Consider the following 20,890-nt stretch of genomic DNA (forward strand, 5'->3'; position numbering starts at 1 on the left):
TCAAGCAGAAACAGAAATAAAATATATATATGTATACCATTATTTCCATAGAGCTCCATCGCGAGGTCCCCCAATACATCGCCATCCCTTGATTTATGACATGGGTCATTGCGCGTACAGTTTCTGTAAAAAAAACAAAATGTGGAAAGGTAGAATAGTGAACGTACAGTTTATTTTAAAAACACGATTTAATGCCATGCAGGAACTATATCTAAAGTACTAAAAGGGAAGATATGCTGCAAGGACATCTTGCAAGCAGTGTAATTCAACTATTTCCATTTGTAAATGTATGGCTTTTTCACTACAAAAATAAACAAAAAAGAGTAAATTATTTTTTTCCTCCTCTGGTTTAAATTTTTTCAGATCTCTAAGTTAAAACCAAACCGCAACCAGACGTATATTGAAATGAAGAGTAATGGAAAAATATTACAGTACAACAGCCAAATAATTGTAATAAAAATGATCATTTTATATTATAAACATGAAAATAATCAGGGCAATAAAAACAATTGTTGAGTGCAACTGACAAATTTAAAGGGACGTGAAAGTAAAAATGTAACTTTCATGACTTTCCATTCATTTTTGCAGACTTCAATTTATTACTGTTATCAAATGTACTTCTTCTTGGTATCTTTTGTTGAAAAGCATACATAAGGAGCAGTAATGCATTATTGTGAGCTAGCTGTTGATTGGTGGCTATGCACATATGCCTCTTGTCACTGGCTCAACAAATCTGTTTAGCTATGTCTCAGAGCATTTCAACTCTGGTGTTGACTTTGCTAGGATTAAAGGAGCAGTCTAGTCAAAATTAAAATTTCATGATTCAGATACGGCATGTTATTTTAAACAACTTTCCAATTTACTTTTATCATCAAATTTGCTTTGTTCTCTTGGTATTCTTTTTTGAAAGCTAAACCTAGGTAGGTTCATATGCTAGTTTCTAAGCCCTTAAAGGCCGCCTCTTAGCTCAGTGAATTTTGACAGTTTTTCACAGCTACACAGCGCTAGTTCATGTGTGCCATTTAGTATTGTGCTCACGCCCCGTGGAGTTATTTATGAGAGGGCACTGATTGGCTAAAATGCAAGACTGTCAAAAGAACTTAGATTAGGTGGCAGTCTGCAGAGGCTTAGATACAAGGTAATCACAGAAGTGTATTAATATGACAGTGTTGGTTATTAAAAACTGAGGAATGGGTAATAAAGGGATTATCTATCTTTTTAAACAATAAACATTCTGGAGTAGACTGTCCCTTTAAACAAATAAGGGTAATTAAGGATTATCTCATGATTTATATACAATATTGATAATGCATCTTGCAGAAAAATCAATATATAAACTCTTCTAAAGAATTGTGATTGATTCCAGAGTATTTTGTTGGGTGTTTGTTTGTTTTTTTTGCACTTTTATTTACTTTTACATTTGTAATTCACTGCAATTAAATAATCAGCCAAATATGTAAAGAATACCACTATATCTTGCAAATAGAAATCTACAGGTAATACAAAATAGTTTTCAAAATATTATGTTTAAGATAGGCAGATCATTTATGGACTATGACATGTCTGTACAATATTATCTTAAAGGGATAGAAAGTAAAAAAAACATAATTTATGCTTACCTGATTAATTTATTTCTCTTGTAGTGTATCCAGTCCACGGATCATCCATTACTTGTGGGATATTCTCCTTCCCAACAGGAAGTTGCAAGAGGATCACCCACAGCAGAGCTGCTATATAGCTCCTCCCCTCACTGCCATATCCAGTCATTCGACCGAAACAAGCCGAGAAAGGAGAAACCATAGGGTGCAGTGGTGACTGTAGTTTAATTAAAATTTAAACCTGCCTTAAAAGGACAGGGCGGGCCGTGGACTGGATAAACTACAAGAGAAATAAATTTATCAGGTAAGCATAAATTATGTTTTCTCTTGTTAAGTGTATCCAGTCCACGGATCATCCATTACTTGTGGGATACCAATACCAAAGCTAAAGTACACGGATGATGGGAGGGACAAGGCAGGAACTTAAACGGAAGGAACCACTGCCTGTAGAACCTTTCTCCCAAAAACAGCCTCCGAAGAAGCAAAAGTATCAAATTTGTAAAATTTGGAAAAGGTATGAAGCGAAGACCAAGTCGCAGCCTTGCAAATCTGTTCAACAGAAGCCTCATTTTTAAAGGCCCAGGTGGAAGCCACAGCTCTAGTAGAATGAGCTGTAATCCTTTCAGGGGGCTGCTGTCCAGCAGTCTCATAGGCTAAATGAATTATACTCCGAAGCCAAAAAGAAAGAGAGGTTGCCGAGGCCTTTTGACCTCTCCTCTGTCCAGAGTAAACAACAAACAGGTTAGATGTTTGACAAAAATCTTTAGTAGCCTGTAAGTAAAACTTCAAGGCACGGACTATGTCTAGATTATGCAAAAGACGTTCCTTCTTTGAAGAAGGATTAGGACATAATGATGGAACAACAATCTCTTGATTGATATTCTTGTTAGAAACCACCTTAGGTAAAAACCCAGGTTTTGTACGCAGAACTACTTTATCTGAATGGAAGATCAGATAAGGAGAATCACAATGTAAGGCAGATAACTCCGAGACTCTTCGAGCCGAGGAAATAGCCATCAGAAAAAGAACTTTCCATGATAGAAGTTTGATATCAATAGAATGAAGGGGTTCAAACGGAACCCCTTGAAGAACTTTAAGAACCAAGTTTAAGCTCCATGGAGGAGCAACAGGTTTAAACACAGGCTTAATTCTAACTAAAGCCTGACAAAATGCCTGAACGTCTGGAACTTCTGCCAGACGCTTGTGTAAAAGAATAGACAGAGCAGAAATCTGTCCCTTTAAAGAACTAGCTGATAATCCTTTGTCCAAACCCTCTTGGAGGAAGGACAATATCCTAGGAATCCTAACCCTACTCCATGAGTAATTCTTGGATTCACACCAATGAAGATATTTACGCCATATCTTGTGGTAAATTTTCCTGGTGACAGGCTTTCGTGCCTGTATTAAGGTATCAATTACTGACTCGGAGAAGCCACGCTTTGATAGGATCAAGCGTTCAATCTCCATGCAGTCAGTCTCAGAGAAAGTAGATTCGGATGATTGAAAGGACCTTGTATTAGAAGGTCTTGTCTCAGAGGCAGAGTCCATGGTGGAAAGGATGACATGTCCACTAGGTCTGCATACCAGGTCCTGCGTGGCCACGCAGGCGCTATCAATATCACCGATGCTCTCTCCTGTTTGATTTTGGCAATCAGACAAGGGAGCAGAGGAAACGGTGGAAACACATAAGCCAGGTTGAAGAACCAAGGCGCTGCTAGAGCATCTATCAGTGCCGCTTCTGGGTCCCTGGACCTGGATCCGTAACAAGGAAGCTTGGAGTTCTGGCAAGACGCCATGAGATCCAGTTCTGGTTTGCCCCAACGGAGAACCAATTGAGCAAACACCTCTGGATGGAGTTCCCACTCCCCCGGATGAAAAGTCTGACGACTTAGAAAATCCGCCTCCCAGTTCTCTACACCTGAGAGTGAGTCTCTGCCCAGCGAATTATCTTGGAGACTTCTGACATCGCTAGGGAACTCCTGGTTCCCCCTTGATGGTTGATGTAAGCCACAGTCGTGATGTTGTCCGACTGAAATCTGATGAACCCCAGTGTTGCTAACTGAGGCCAAGCTAGAAGAGCATTGAATATCGCTCTTAACTCCAGAATATTTATTGGGAGGAGTTTCTCCTCCTGGGTCCATGAACCCTGAGCCTTCAGGGAGTTCCAGACTGCACCCCAACCTAGAAGGCTGGCATCTGTTGTTACAATGGTCCAATCTGGTCTGCAAAAGGTCATACCTTTGGACAGATGGACCCGAGATAACCACCAGAGAAGATAATCTCTGGTTTCCTGATCCAGATTTAGTAGAGGGGACAAATCTGTGTAATCCCCATTCCACTGACTGAGCATGCATAATTGCAGCGGTCTGAGATGCAGGCGCGCAAATGGCACTATGTCCATCGCCGCTACCATTAAGCCGATTACTTGCATGCACTGAGCCACCGTGGGGCGCGGAATGGAGTGAAGAACACGGCAAGCATTTAGAAGTTTTGATAACCTGGACTCCGTCAGGTAAATTTTCATTTCTATAGAATCTATTAGAGTCCCTAGGAAGGGAACCCTTTTCTTCGTTCACTTTCCACCCATGTGACCTCAGAAATGCCAGAACTATCTCTGTATGAGACTTGGCAATTTGAAAGCTTGACGCCTGTATCAGGATGTCGTCTAGGTAAGGAGCCATCGCTATGCCTCGCGGTCTTAGAACCGCCAGAAGTGAGCCCAGAACCTTTGTAAAAATTCTTGGGGCTGTAGCCAACCCGAATGGAAGAGCTACAAATTGGTAATGCCTGTCTAGAAAGGCAAACCTCAGGAACCGATGATGATTCTTGTGAATCGGAATGTGAAGGTAGGCATCCTTTAAGTCCACTGTGGTCATGTACTGACCCTCTTGGATCATGGGTAAAATGGTTCGAATAGTTTCCATCTTGAATGATGGAACTCTGAGGAATTTGTTTAGGATCTTTAGATCCAAAATTGGTCTGAAGGTTCCCTCTTTTTTGGGAACCACAAACAGATTTGAATAAAACCCCTGTCCTTGTTCCGTCCGCGGAACTGGATGGATCACTCCCATTACAAGGAGGGCTTGCACGCAGCTTAGGAATGCCTCTTTCGTTATCTGGTTTGCAGATAATCTTGAAAGGTGAAATCTCCCTTGTGGAGAAGCTTTGAAGTCCAGAAGATATCCCTGAGATATGATCTCCAACGCCCAGGGATCCTGAACATCTCTTGCCCATGCCTGGGCGAAGAGAGAGAGTCTGCCCCCTACTAGATCCGTTGTCGGATAGGGGGCCGCTCCTTCATGCTGTCTTGGAGGCAGCAGCTGGCTTTCTGGCCTGCTTGCCCTTGTTCCAGGACTGGTTAGGTTTCCAGGCCTGCTTGGATTGAGCAAAAGTTCCCTCTTGTTTTGAAGCAGAGGAAGTTGATGCTGCACCTGCCTTGAAATTTCGAAAGGCACGAAAATTAGACTGTTTGGCCCTGTCCTGAGGAAGGGTATGACCCTTACCTCCAGTAATGTCAGCAATAATTTCTTTCAAACAAGGCCCGAATAAGGTCTGCCCCTTGAAAGGAATGTTGAGTAATTTAGACTTTGAAGTCACATCAGCTGACCAGGATTCAAGCCATAGCGCCCTACGCGCCTGGATGGCGAATCCGGAATTCTTAGCCGTTAGTTTAGTCAAATGAACAATGGCATCAGAAACAAATGAGTTAGCTAGCTTAAGTGTTCTAAGCTTGTCAATAATTTCAGTCAATGGAGCTGTATGGATGGCCTCTTCCAGGGCCTCAAACCAGAACGCCGCCGCAGCAGTGACAGGCGCAATGCATGCAAGGGGCTGTAAAAACATAATTTATGCTTACCTGATAAATTTATTTCTCTTGTAGTGTATCCAGTCCACGGATCTTCCATTACTTATGGAATATATTCTCCTTCCCAACAGGAAGTTGCAAGAGTCCACCCACAGCAAAGCTGCTATATAGCTCCTCCCCTAACTGCCATATTCAGTCATTCGACCGAAAACATACAGAGAAAGGAAAAACCATAGGGTGCAGTGGTGACTGCAGTTCAAATGAAAAAATTACCTGCCTTAAAGTGACAGGGCGGGCCGTGGACTGGATACACTACAAGAGAAATAAATTTATCAGGTAAGCATAAATTATGTTTTCTCTTGTTAAGTGTATCCAGTCCACGGATCATCCATTACTTATGGAATACCAATACCAAAGCTAAAGTACACGGATGATGGGAGGGACAAGGCAGGTACTTAAACGGAAGTTACCACTGCCTGTAAAAAAAACCTCTCTCCCAAAAATAGCCTCCGAAGAAGCAAGGTATCAAATTTGTTAAATTTGAAAAAGTATGAAGCGCAGACCAAGACTCCGTCTTGTAAATCTGTTCAACAGAAGCCACATTTAAAAAAGGCCCAAGTGAAAACCACAGCTCTAGTAGAATGAGCTGCAATCCCTTCAGGAGGCTGCTGTCCAGCAGTCTCATAAGCTAAATGAATTATGCTTTTTAACCAAAAAGACAGAGAGGCTGCTGAAGTCTTTTGACCTCTCCTCTGTCCAGAATAGACAACAAACAAGGTGAACGTTTTATGAAAACTGTAGTAGCTTGTAAGTAAAACTTTAAAGCACAAACCACGTCCAATATTGTGTAATAGACGTTCCTTCTTTGAGGAAGGATTAGGATACAAGCATGGAACAACTATCTCTTGAGTGATATTATTGTTAGATACCACCTTAGGAAAAAATCCAGGTTGGTACGCAGGACTACCTTATCCGTACAAAGGACCAGATAAGGAGAATCACATTGTAACACAGATAACTTGGAGACTCTACGAGTCGAGGAAATAGCTACCCAAAAGGAACTTTCCAAGATAAAGATTGATATCTATGGAACAAAAAAGGTTCAAATGGAACTTCTTGAAGAGCCTTAAGAACCAGGTTTAAGCTCCATGGTGGAGCAACAGTTTTAAACACAGGCTTGGATCTAACCAAAGCCTGACCAAATGCCTGAACGTCTAGAATACCTGCCAGACACTGGTGCAAAAAAAATAGACAGAGTAAAAAAACTGTCCCTTTTAAGGAATTAGCTGACAACCCTTTTCTCAAAAACATCTTGGAGAAAAGATAATATCCTGGGAATCCAGGCTTTACTCCATGAGTAACCCTTGGATTCATAACAATCAGATATTTACACCATATCTATGTTCAATTTTCCTAGAGACAGGCTGTCATGTTTGTATTAAGGTATCAATGACTGACTCGGAGAAGCCATGCTTTGATAACATCAAGCGTTCAGTCTCCAGGCAGTCCATCTCAGACTGATTCTATTTAGATGGTTGAAAGGACCCTGAGGTAGAGGGACCTGTCTCAGAAGCAGAGACCGTGATGGAAAGGATGACATGTCCACCAGATCTGCATACCAGGTCCTGCGTGGCTACGCAGGCGCTGTCAAAAACACCAAAGCCCTCTCCTGCTTGGTCTTGACCGCCGAAGGAAATCCCACTCCCCCGGAAGAAAAGTCTGACGACTTAGAAAATCCACCTCCCAGTTCTCAACACCTGGGATATGGATAGCTGATAGACAAGAGTGAGTCTCTGTCCAGTGAATTATTGTAAGACTTCTAACATCACTAGGGAACTTCTGTTCCCCCTTGATGGCTGATGTAAGCCACAGTCGTGTATATTGTCCGACTGAGTATGATGTACCTCAGAGTTGCTAACTGAGGCCAAGTCTGAAGAGCATGGAATATCACTCCCAGAATATTTATTAGAAGGAGGGTCTCCTCCTAAGTCCACTATCCCTGAGCCTTCAGGGAGTTCCAGACTGCATCCCAACCTAAAAGGCTGGCATCCATTGTAACAATTGTCCCATCTGACCTGCGGAAGGTCATGCCCTTGGACAGATGGACCCGACATAGTCACCAGAGAAGAGAATCTCTGGTCTCTTGGTCCAGGTTCAACAGGGGGACAAATCTGTGTAATCCCCGTTCCTCTGACTGAGCATGCATAGTTGCAGCGGTCTGAAATGTAGACGTGCAAACGGTACTATGTCCCTTGCCGCTACCTATTAAGCCGATTTCATTCATGTACTGAGCCACCGAAGGGCGCGGATGGGATGAAAAACACGGCAGAAATTTAGAAACTTTGACAACCTGGACTCCATCAGGTAAATTTTCATTTCTACAGAATCTATCAGAGTCCCTAGGAGGGAAACCCTTGAGATTGGGGATAGAGAACTCTTTCCTTGTTCACTTTCCACCCATGTGATCTCAGAAATGCCAGTACTACGTCCGTATGAGACTTGGCAATTTGGATGTTTGACGCCTGTATCAGGATGTCATCTAACTAAGGGGCCACTTCTATGCCCCGCGGCCTAAGGACCGCCAAAGCGACCCCAGAACCTCCATAAAGATTCTTGGGGCTGTAGATATCCCAAAGGAAAGAGCTACAAACTGGTAATGCCTGTCTAGAAAGGCAAACCTGAAAAACGAAGGTGATCTTTATGCATCACAATGTGAGGATAAGCATCCTTCAAATCCATTGTAGTCCTCTATTGACTCTCCTGGATCATAGTTAAGATGGTGCGAATAGTTTCCATCTTAAATTATGGAATTCTGAGGAATAAGTTTAAGATCTTTAGATCCAAAATAGGTCTGAAGGTTCCCTCACCTTGGGAACCACAAACAGATTTGAGTAAAAACTCTGTCCCTGTTCCTCTCTTGGAACTGGATGGATCTCGTACACAATGTAAGAATGCCTCCTTCTTTATCTGGTTTGCAGATAATTGTGAAAGGCGAAATCTCCCCTTTTTTTTGGGGGGGGGGGGGGAATCTTTGAAATCCAGAAGATATCTCTGGGATATAAATTCCAATGCCTAGGGATCCTGGGCATCTCTTGCCTACGCCCGGGCGAAGAATGAAAGTCTACCCCCTATAGGATCCGTTACCGGATAGGGGTCCGTTCCTTCATGCTGCCTTAGAGGCAGCAGCAGGCTCCTTGGCCTGCTTATCTTTGTTCCAGGTCCAATTGTCTCCAGACCGCCTTGGACTGAGCAAAAATTCCCTCTTGTTTTGCCTTAGAGGAAGTGGATGCCACACCTGCCCTGAAGTTTTAAAAGGCACGAAAATTAGACCTTTTTTGGCCCTTGAACCTTTTCCTCCAGTGATATAAGCAATAATCTCCTTCAAACCAGGCCCGAATAGGGTCTGCCCCTTGAAGGGAAGTTAAGTAGCTTATTTATTAAAGTCACAACAGCTGACCATGATATAAGCCATAGCGCTCTGCGCGCCAGTATAGTAAAAAACAGAATTCTTAGCCGTTAGTCTAGTCAAATGAACAAAGGCATCAGAAAACAAAGGAATTGGCTAGCATAAGCTTGTCAAATATATTCATCCAATGGAGTCGCTAACTGTAAAGCCTCATCAAGAGACTCAACCTAGAACGCCGCAGCAGCAGTGACAGAAGCAATGTATGCAAGGGGCTGCAGGATAAAACCCTGTTGAATAAACATTTTTTATCCATTGGATCTAAAAAGCACAACTGTCCTCGCCAGAGGTAGTGGTACGCTTAGCTAGAGTAGAAACTCTTCTCTCCACCTTAGGAACTGTCTGCCAGAAGTCCCGTATGGTGGTAACTATTAGAAAACATTCTTCTAAAAAATAGGAGGGGAAGAGAAAGGCACACCTGGTCTATCCCATTCCTTATTAAAAAATTTTTTTTTATTAAACCTCTTTAGGTATTGGAAAAACATCAGTACACACCGGCACTGCATATTATTTATCCAGTCTACACAATTTCTCTGGCCCTGCGATTGTACACATTCATTCAGAGCAGCCAAAGCCTCCCTGAGCAACAAGTGGAGGTTCTCAAGCATAAATTTTAAATGTAGAAATATCAGAATCAGGTTAAATCATCTTCCCTGAGTCAAAAAAATCACCCACAGACTAAGCATATTGTGAGGTAGTATCATACATGGTTCTTAAAGCGTCTGTATGCTCTGTATCTACCCCCAGAGCTATCTGCTTTCCTTTAATTTCAGGTAGTCTGACTAATACTGCTGCCAGAGTATTATTCACCACCTTTGCCATGTCTTGTAAAATAAACGCTATGGACGCCCTTGATGTACTTGGCGCCATTTGAGCGTGAGTCCCTGAAGCGGGAGTCGAAGGGTCTGACACGTGGGGAGAGTTAATCGGCATAACTTTCCCCTCAACAGAATCCCCTGGTAAAATAAACGCTATGGGTGCCCTTGATGTACTTGGCGCCATTTGAGCGTGAGTCCCTAAAGCGGGAGTCAAAAGGTCTGACACGTGGGGAGAGTTAGTCGGCATAACTACCCCCCTCTGGTGATAATGTTTCTAAAGACAAAAAATTATCTTTATTGTTTAACATGAAATCAGTACATCTGGTACACATTCTAAGATGGGGTTCCAACATGGCTTTAAAACATAATGAACAGAGCTTCCTCTATGTCAGACATGTTAGAACAGACTAATAATGAGACTAATAAGCTTGGAAAACACTTTAAATCAAGTTAACAAGCAAATATATAAAACGTTACTGTGCCTTTAAGAGAAACAAATTTTGTCAAAATTTGAAAAACAGTGAAAAAAGGCAGTAAAACAAACGAAATTTTTACAGTACATGTAATAAGGTAACAGAGCATTGCACCCACTTGCAAATGGATGATTAACCCCTTAATGCAAAAAACAGATAAAAAAAACGACAGACGTTTTTAAAAACAGACACAACAAAACTGCCACAGCAGAGCTGTGGATTACCTTCCCTATAAACGATTTTGGAAGTCTTTTTAGCCCTTTAGAAATGTCCTGTAGTATTCATGGGACTGCTGAGGGAATCTGGATAATTCATTTTGTAATTTTAACTGCGCAAAAAAGCGCTAAATTAGGCCCCTCCCACTCATATTACAACAGTGGGAAGCTTCAGTTAACTGTTTCTATGCAAAATTTAAGCCAGCCATGTGGAAAAAACTTAGGCCCCAATAAGTTTTATCACCAAACATATGTTAAAAAACGATTAAACATGCCAGCAAATGTTTTAAAACACATTTTTACAAGAGTATGTATCTCTATTAATAAGCCTGATACCAGTCGCTTTTACTGCATTTAAGGCTATACCAACATTACAGTGTTATCACCAATGTATGTTAAAAAACGATTAAACATGCCAGCAAACGTTTTAAAAAACATTTTTATAAGAGTATGTATCTCTATTAATAAGCCTGATACCAGTCGCTATCGCTGCATTTAAGGCTTTACTTACATTACTTCGGTATCAGCAGTATTTTCTTAGTCAATTCCATTCCTAGAAAAATATTTTACTGCACATACCTTATCTGCAGGAAAACCTACACGCCATTCCCCCTCTGAAGTACCTCACTCCTCAGTATGTGTGAGAACAGCAAATGGATCTCAGTTATGTCTGCTAAGATCATAGAAAAACGCAGGCAGATTCTTCTTCCAAATACTGCCTGAGAAAAACAGCACACTCCGGTGCCATTTAAAAATAACAAACTTTTGATTGAAGAATAAACTAAGTATAAATCACCACAGACTCTCACGACCTCCTATCTATGTTGAGGCTTGCAAGAGAATGACTGAATATGGCAGTTAGGGGAGGAGCTATATAGCAGCTTTGCTGTGGGTGGACTCTTGCAACTTCCTGTTGGGAAGGAGAATATATTCCATAAGTAATGGATGATCCGTGGACTGGATACACTTAACAAGAGAAATAAAACCTTGTTGAATAAACATTTTCTTAAGGTAACCCTCTAATTTTTTATCCATTGGATCTGAAAAAGCACAACTGTCCTCAACCGGGATAGTGGTATGCTTTGCTAAAATAGAAACTGCTCCCTCCACCTTAGGGACTGTCTGCCATAAGTCCCGTGTAGTGGCATCTATTGGAAACATTTTTCTAAATATAGGAGGTGGGGAAAAGGGTACACCGGGTCTATCCCACTCCTTACTAATAATTTCTGTAAGCCTTTTAGGTATTGGAAAAACATCAGTACTCACCGGCACTGCATAGTATTTATCCAGTCTACACAATTTCTCTGGCACTGCAATTGTGTCACAATCATTCAGAGCAGCTAATACCTCCCCAAGCAATACACGGAGGTTCTCAAGCTTAAATTTAAAATTAGAAATCTCTGAATCAGGTCTCCCCGATTCAGAGATTTCACCCACAGACTGAAGCTCTCCGTCCTCAGGTTCTGCATATTGTGACGCAGTATCAGACATGGCTCTTACAGCATCTACGCGCTCTGTATCTCGTCTAACCCCAGAGCTATCGCGCTTGCCTCTCAATTCAGGCAATCTGGCTAATACCTCTGACAGGGTATTATTCATGATTGCAGCCATGTCCTGCAAAGTAATCGCTATGGGCGTCCCTGATGTACTTGGCGCCATATTAGCGTGCGTCCCTTGAGCGGGAGGCGAAGGGTCCGACACGTGGGGAGAGTTAGTCGGCATAACTTCCCCCTCGACAGACCCCTCTGGTGACAATTCTTTTATAGATAAAGACTGATCTTTACTGTTTAAGGTGAAATCAATACATTTAGTACACATTCTCCTATGGGGCTCCACCATGGCTTTTAAACATAATGAACAAGTAGTTTCCTCTGTGTCAGACATGTTTGTACAGACTAGCAATGAGACTAGCAAGCTTGGAAAACACTTTAAACCAAGTTAACAAGCAATATAAAAAACGTTACTGTGCCTTTAAGAGAAATAAATTTTGACAAAATTTGAAATAACAGTGAAAAAAGGCAGTTACACTAACAAAATTTTTACAGTGTACGTAACAAGTTAGCAGAGCATTGCACCCAATTGCAAATGGATGATTAACCCCTTAATACCAAAAACAGAATAATAAATGACAAAAACGTTTTTAAACACAGTCACAACAACTGCCACAGGTCTACTGTGGTTGTTACCCTCCTCAAACACGACTTTTGAAGACTTTTGAGCCCTTCAGAGATGTCCTGTATCATGCAGAAGGAAGCTGAGTGTCTCTGTCTGTAATTTTAGCTGCGCAGAAAAGCGCTAAAATAGGCCCCTCCCACTCATATTACAACAGTGGAAACCCTCAGGAAACTGTTTCTAGGCAAAAATCAAGCCAGCCATGTGGGAAAAAAACTAGGCCCCAATAAGTTTTGTCACCAAACATATATAAAAACGATTAACATGCCAGCAAACGTTTTATATTACACTTTTATAAGAGTATGTATCTCTGTTAATAAGCCTGATACCAGTCGCTATTAAATCACTGCATTTAGGCTTAACTTACATTAATCCGGTATCAGCAGCATTTTTCTACCAAATTCCATCCCTAGAAATATGTTAACTGCACATACCTTATTGCAGGAAAACCTGCACGCCATTCCCCCTCTGAAGTTACCTCACTCCTCAGAATATGTGAGAACGGCAGTGGATCTTAGTTACTTCTGCTAAGATCATAGAAATCACAGGCAGATTCTTCTTCTAATGCTGCCTGAGATAAAACAGTACACTCCGGTACCATTTAAAAATAACAAACTTTTGATTGAAGTTAAAACACTAACTATAATACACCACTCTCCTCTTACTACCTCCATCTTTGTTGAGAGTTGCAAGAGAATGACTGGATATGGCAGTGAGGGGAGGAGCTATATAGCAGCTCTGCTGTGGGTGATCCTCTTGCAACTTCCTGTTGGGAAGGAGAATATCCCACAAGTAATGGATGATCCGTGGACTGGATACACTTAACAAGAGAAATGAAATGTACATAAATGGATTTCAATTTTAAATAGAAGCCATTTTTAAATATGCTTCCATTAGCAAAAAAGGCATCTAGTATACGTTTTGACTGGTTCAGCAGCATATGCACATATGCTACGTGTTATTGGAGGATAAGAATTCAAGCAATGGGGTAGATTTATCATATGTCGAGCATACATGATTTGCTATAGCGAATCATGTCTGCGCGACATCGCTAAATGCGGGCAGCATATGCTATCCGCATTTAACTTTGCACAAGCATTTCTGGTGAAATGCATGTGCAATGCCGCCCCCTGCTCACTGATCGGAATGTTTCAATCCGCCACCAAAAAGGTGTCAGACAGGCTAAGAACCAGTGGATCTTATGACCTCTGCTTCTTAAAGGGACACAAGTCAAATTAAACTTTAATGATTCAGATAGAGCAGGCAATTTTAAACAACTTTCCAATTTACTTCCATTCACAAAATGTGCACAGTCTTTTTATATTTACACTTTTTGAGTTACCAGATCCTACTGAGCATGTGCAAGAATTCACAGCATATACAAATATGTATTTGTGATTGGCTGATGGCTGTCACATGATACAGGGGGAGTGGAAATAGACATAACTTTGAAATTTGTCAGAAAAAAAAATCTACTCCACTTGCTAGTGCATTGTCTTGTTATCATGCATTTGTTGATTATACAAATCTACTCTATTCACTGGTCCTTTAACTTCCATTTTAGGCAAGCCTGAAACAATGGACTTCTAAAGAAGCATCCGCTGCTTAATAAATGGGGCCCATTGTGTCATACAACCCACTGCTGATCCTCTGAAAAGGTCTGGTGTTTGAATACTGCTGCACAGGGCATGTATACGTGCGTATGCAGCTGAAAACTATAATAACTTTTGCTTGAAGTACTTTCACTAATGGAAGTACATAGCAAAAATTATTCTTTTTAAAATTGAAATGCATTTGTGCACATTTACATTTTTGACCTATCCCTTTAAAGAAAGAAGGATGACAACATACTACACCAACACAATTATTTGCTGTATGGAGAATTTAAGAGAAAACATTATTAATACTATGGCCTAGATTTGGAGTTTGGCGGTAGCCGTGAAAACCAGCGTTAGAGGCTCCTAACGCTGGTTTTAGGCTACCGCCGGTATTTGGAGTCAGTCAAAAAAGGGTCTAACGCTCACTTTTCAGCCGCAACTTTTCCATACCGCATATCCCCTTACGCCAATTGCGTATCCTATCTTTTCAATGGGATCTTTCTAACGCCGGTATTTAGAGTCGTGTCTGAAGTGAGCGTTAGAATTCTAACGACAAAACTCCAACTGCAGAAAAAAGTCAGGAGTTAAGAGCTTTCTGGGCTAACGCCGGTTCATAAAGCTCTTAACTACTGTGCTCTAAAGTACACTAACACCCATAAACTACCTATGTACCCCTAAACCGAGGCCCCCCCACATCGCTGCCACTCGATTACATTTTTTTAACCCCTAATCTGCCGACCGCCACCTACGTTATACTTATGTACCCCTAATCTGCTGCCCCTAACACCGCCGACCCCTATATTATATTTATTAACCCCTAACCTGCCCCCCACAATGTCGCCGCCAGCTACCTACAATAATTAACCCCTAATCTGCCGACCGCAAAGAGCCGCCACCTACATTATAGCTATGTACCCCTAATCTGCTGCCCCTAACACCGCCGACCCCTATATTATATTTATTAACCCCTAATCTGCCGCCCTCAACGTTGCCTCCACCTGCCTACACTTATTAACCCCTAATCTGCCTACCGGACTGCACCGCTATTATAATAAAGTTATTAACCCCTAATCCGCCTCACTAACCCTATAATAAATAGTATTAACCCCTAATCTGCCCTCCCTAACATCGCCGACACCTAACTTCAAACATTAACCCCTAATCTGCTGACCGGAGCTCACCGCTATTCTAATAAATGCATTAACCCCTAAAGCTAAGTCTAACCCTAACACTAACACCCCCCTAACTTAAATATAATTTAAATCTAACGAAATTAATTAACTCTTATTAAATAAATTATTCCTATTTAAAGCTAAATACTTACCTGTAAAATAAATCCTAATATAGCTACAATATAAATTATAATTATATTATAGCTATTTTAGGATTTATATTTATTTTACAGGTAACTTTGTATTTATTTTAACCAGGTACAATAGCTATTAAATAGTTAAGAACTATTTAATAGCTACCTAGTTAAAATAATTACAAAATTACCTGTAAAATAAATCCTAACCTAAGTTACAATTAAACCTAACACTACACTATCAATAAATTAAATAAAATACCTACAATTAAACCTAACACTACACTATCAATAAATTAATTAAATAAAATACATACAATTAAACCTAACACTACACTATCAATAAATAAATTAAATACAATTCCTACAAATAACTACAATGAAATAAACTAACTAAAGTACAACAAATAAAAAAGAACTAAGTTACAAAAAAAAAAAAAAAATATTTACAAACATAAGAAAAATATTACAACAATTTTAAACTAATTACACCTAAGCCCCCTAATAAAATAACAAAGACCCCCAAAATAAAAAAATGCCCTACCCTATTCTAAATTACTAAAGTTCAAAGCTCTTTTACCTTACCAGCCCTGAACAGGGCCCTTTGCGGGGCATGCCCCAAGAAGTTCAGCTCTTTTGCCTGTAAAAAAAAACATACAATACCCCCCCCCAACATTACAACCCACCACCCACATACCCCTAATCTAACCCAAACCCCCCTTAAATAAACCTAACACTAAGCCCCTGAAGATCTTCCTACCTTATCTTCACCATACCAGGTTCACCGATCGATCCAGAAGAGCTCCTCCGATGTCCTGATCCAAGCCCAAGCGGGGGGCTGAAGAGGTCCATGATCCGGCTGAAGTCTTCATCCAAGCGGGAGCTGAAGAGGTCCTCCATCCGGTAGAAGTCTTCATCCAAGCGGGGCAGAAGAGGTCTTCCATCCGATTGAAGTCTTCATCCAAGAGGCATTTTCTATCGTCATCCATCCGGAGCGGAGCGGCAGCATCCTGAAGACCTCCGACGCGGAACATCCATCCTGGCCGACGACTGAACGACGAATGACGGTTCCTTTAAATGACGTCATCCAAGATGGCGTCCCTCAAATTCCGATTGGCTGATAGGATTCTATCAGCCAATCGGAATTAAGGTAGGAATATTCTGATTGGCTGATGGAATCAGCCAATCAGATTGAGCTCGCATTCTATTGGCTGTTCCGATCAGCCAATAGAATGCGAGCTCAATCTGATTGGCTGATTGGATCAGCCAATCGGATTGAACTTGATTCTGATTGGCTGATTCTATCAGCCAATCAGAATATTCCGACCTTAATTCCGATTGGCTGATAGAATCCTATCAGCCAATCGGAATTCGAGGGACGCCATCTTGGATGACGTCATTTAAAGGAACCGTCATTCGTCGTTCAGTCGTCGGCCAGGATGGATGTTCCGCGCCGGAGGTCTTCAGGATGCTGCCGCTCCGCTCCGGGTGGATGACGATAGAAGATGCCTCTTGGATGAAGACTTCAATCGGATGGAAGACCTCTTCTGCCCCGCTTGGATGAAGACTTCTACCGGATGGAGGACCTCTTCAGCTCCCGCTTGGATGAAGACTTCAGCCGGATCATGGACCTCTTCAGCCCCCCGCTTGGGCTTGGATCAGGACATCGGAGGAGCTCTTCTGGATCGATCGGTGAACCTGGTATGGTGAAGATAAGGTAGGAAGATCTTCAGGGGCTTAGTGTTAGGTTTATTTAAGGGGGGGTTTGGGTTAGATTAGGGGTATGTGGGTGGTGGGTTGTAATGTTGGGGGGGGGGTATTGTATGTTTTTTTTTACACGCAAAAGAGCTGAACTTCTTGGGGCATGCCCCGCAAAGGGCCCTGTTCAGGGCTGGTAAGGTAAAAGAGCTTTGAACTTTAGTAATTTAGAATAGGGTAGGGCATTTTTTTTATTTTGGGGGGCTTTGTTATTTTATTAGGGGGCTTAGAGTAGGTGTAATTAGTTTAAAATTGTTGTAATATTTTTCTTATGTTTGTAAATATTTTTTTATTTTTTGTAACTTAGTTCTTTTTTATTTTTTGTACTTTAGTTAGTTTATTTCATTGTAGTTATTTGTAGGAATTGTATTTAATTAATTTATTGATTGTGTAGTGTTAGGTTTAATTGTAGATAATTGTAGGTATTTTATTTAATTAATTTATTGATAGTGTAGTGTTAGGTTTAATTGTAACTTAGGTTAGGATTTATTTTACAGGTAATTTTGTAATTATTTTAAGTATTTTAGCTATTAAATAGTTCTTAACTATTTAATAGCTATTGTACCTGGTTAAAATAAATACAAAGTTACCTGTAAAATAAATATTAATCCTAAAATAGCTATAATATCATTATAATTTATATTGTAGCTATATTAGGATTTATTTTACAGGTAAGTATTTAGCTTTAAATAGGAATAATTTATTTAATAAGAGTTAATTAATTTCGTTAGATTAAAAACATAATTTATGTAAGAACTTACCTGATAAATTCATTTCTTTCATATTAACAAGAGTCCATGAGCTAGTGACGTATGGGATATACATTCCTACCAGGAGGGGCAAAGTTTCCCAAACCTTAAGATGCCTATAAATACACCCCTCACCACACCCACAAATCAGTTTAACGAATAGCCAAGAAGTGGGGTGATAAGAAAAAAGTGCGAAGCATATAAAATAAGGAATTGGAATAATTGTGCTTTATACAAAAAAATCATAACCACCACAAAAAAGGGTGGGCCTCATGGACTCTTGTTAATATGAAAGAAATGAATTTATCAGGTAAGTTCTTACATAAATTATGTTTTCTTTCATGTAATTAACAAGAGTCCATGAGCTAGTGACGTATGGGATAATGAATACCCAAGATGTGGATCTTTCCACACAAGAGTCACTAGAGAGGGAGGGATAAAATAAAGACAGCCAATTCCTGCTGAAAATAATCCACACCCAAAATAAAGTTTAATGAAAAACATAAGCAGAAGATTCAAACCGAAACCACTGCCTGATGTACCTTTCTACCAAAAACTGCTTCAGAAGAAGAGAATACATCAAAATGGTAGAATTTAGTAAAAGTATGCAAAGAGGACCAAGTCGCTGCTTTGCAAATCTGATCAACTGAAGCTTCATTCCTAAACGCCCAGGAAGTAGAAACTGACCTAGTAGAATGAGCTGTAATCCTCTGAGGCGGAGTCTTACCCAATTTAACATAGGCAAGATGAATTAAAGATTTCAACCAGGATGCCAAAGAAATGGCAGAAGCTTTCTGGCCTTTTCTAGAACCAGAAAAGATGACAAATAGACTAGAAGTCTTTCGGAAAGATTTAGTAGCTTCAACATAATATTTCAAAGCTCTAACAACATCCAAAGAATGTAACGATTTCTCCTTAGAATTCTTAGGATTAGGACATAATGAAGGAACCACGATTTCTCTACTAATGTTGTTGGAATTCACAACCTTAGGTAAAAATTGAAAAGAAGTTCGCAACACCGCCTTATCCTGATGAAAGATCAGAAAAGGAGACTCACAAGAAAGAGCAGATAATTCAGAAACTCTTCTGGCAGAAGAGATGGCCAAAAGGAACAAAACTTTCCAAGAAAGCAATTTAATGTCCAATGAATGCATAGGTTCAAACGGAGGAGCTTGAAGAGCTCCCAGAACCAAATTCAAACTCCATGGAGGAGAAATTGACTTAATGACAGGTTTTATACGAACCAAAGCTTGTACAAAACAATGAATATCAGGAAGAATAGCAATCTTTCTGTGAAAAAGAACAGAAAGAGCAGAGATTTGTCCTTTCAAGGAACTTGCGGACAAACCCTTATCTAAACCATCCTGAAGAAATTGTAATATTCTCGGAATTCTAAAAGAATACCAAGAAAAATGATGAGTAAGACACCAAGAAATATAAGTCTTCCAGACTCTATAATATATCTCTCTAGATACAGATTTACGAGCCTGTAACATAGTATCAATCACAGAGTCAGAGAAACCTCTTTGACTAAGAATCAAGCGTTCAATCTCCATACCTTTAAATTTAAGGATTTCAGATCCGGATGGAAAAAAGGACCTTGCGACAGAAGGTCTGGTCTTAACGGAAGAGTCCATGGTTGGCAAGATGCCATCCGGACAAGATCCGCATACCAAAACCTGTGAGGCCATGCCGGAGCTATTAGCAGAACAAACGAGCATTCCCTGAGAATCTTGGAGATTACTCTTGGAAGAAGAACTAGAGGCGGAAAGATATAGGCAGGATGATACTTCCAAGGAAGTGATAATGCATCCACTGCCTCCGCCTGAGGATCCCGGGATCTGGACAGATACCTGGGAAGTTTCTTGTTTAGATGAGAGGCCATCAGATCTATCTCTGGAAGCCCCCACATATGAACAATCTGAAGAAAAACCTCTGGGTGAAGAGACCATTCGCCCGGATGCAACGTTTGGCGACTGAGATAATCCGCTTCCCAATTGTCTACACCTGGGATATGAACCGCAGAGATTAGACAGGAGCTGGATTCCGCCCAAACCAAAATTCGAGATACTTCTTTCATAGCCAGAGGACTGTGAGTCCCTCCTTGATGATTGATGTATGCCACAGTTGTGACATTGTCTGTCTGAAAACAAATGAACGATTCTCTCTTCAGAAGAGGCCAAAACTGAAGAGCTCTGAAAGTTCCAAAATATTGATCGGTAATCTCACCTCCTGAGATTCCCAAACTCCCTGTGCCGTCAGAGATCCCCACACAGCTCCCCAACCTGTGAGACTTGCATCTGTTGAAATTACAGTCCAGGTCGGAAGAACAAAAGAAGCCCCCTGAACTAAACGATGGTGATCTGTCCACCACGTTAGAGAGTGTCGAACAATCGGTTTTAAAGATATTAATTGAGATATCTTCGTGTAATCCCTGCACCATTGGTTCAGCATACAGAGCTGAAGAGGTCGCATGTGAAAACGAGCAAAGGGGATCGCGTCCGATGCAGCAGTCATAAGACCTAGAATTTCCATGCATAAGGCTACCGAAGGGAATGATTGTGACTGAAGGTTTCGACAAGCTGTAATCAATTTTAGACGTCTCTTGTCTGTTAAAGACAGAGTCATGGACACTGAATCTATCTGGAAACCCAGAAAGGTTACCCTTGTTTGAGGAATCAAAGAACTTTTTGGTAAATTGATCCTCCAACCATGATCTTGAAGAAACAACACAAGTCGATTCGTATGAGACTCTGCTAAATGTAAAGACTGAGCAAGTACCAAGATATTGTCCAAATAAGGAAATACCACAATACCCTGTTCTCTGATTACAGACAGAAGGGCACCGAGAATCTTTGTGAAAATTCTTGGAGCTGTAGCAAGGCCAAACGGTAGAGCCACAAATTGGTAATGCTTGTCTAGAAAAGAGAATCTC

General features: G+C 40.8%; 1 protein-coding gene across 6 annotated transcripts in view; it reads right to left on the bottom strand.

Annotated features, from left to right (window-relative positions):
* KCNAB2 (potassium voltage-gated channel subfamily A regulatory beta subunit 2) overlaps positions 1–20,890 on the bottom strand; it is a 676,769-nt gene that overhangs the window by 65,015 nt on the left and 590,864 nt on the right. For all 6 annotated transcript variants that reach the window (XM_053690401.1, XM_053690400.1, XM_053690403.1 and 3 more), the window contains one exon: positions 38–123. In XM_053690401.1, the coding sequence (XP_053546376.1) occupies positions 38–123 (86 nt within the window). The remainder of the gene's footprint in view (positions 1–37; positions 124–20,890) is intronic.

The sequence above is a fragment of the Bombina bombina genome, chromosome 8 (assembly GCF_027579735.1).
Source record: "Bombina bombina isolate aBomBom1 chromosome 8, aBomBom1.pri, whole genome shotgun sequence".
Lineage (NCBI taxonomy): Eukaryota > Metazoa > Chordata > Amphibia > Anura > Bombinatoridae > Bombina > Bombina bombina.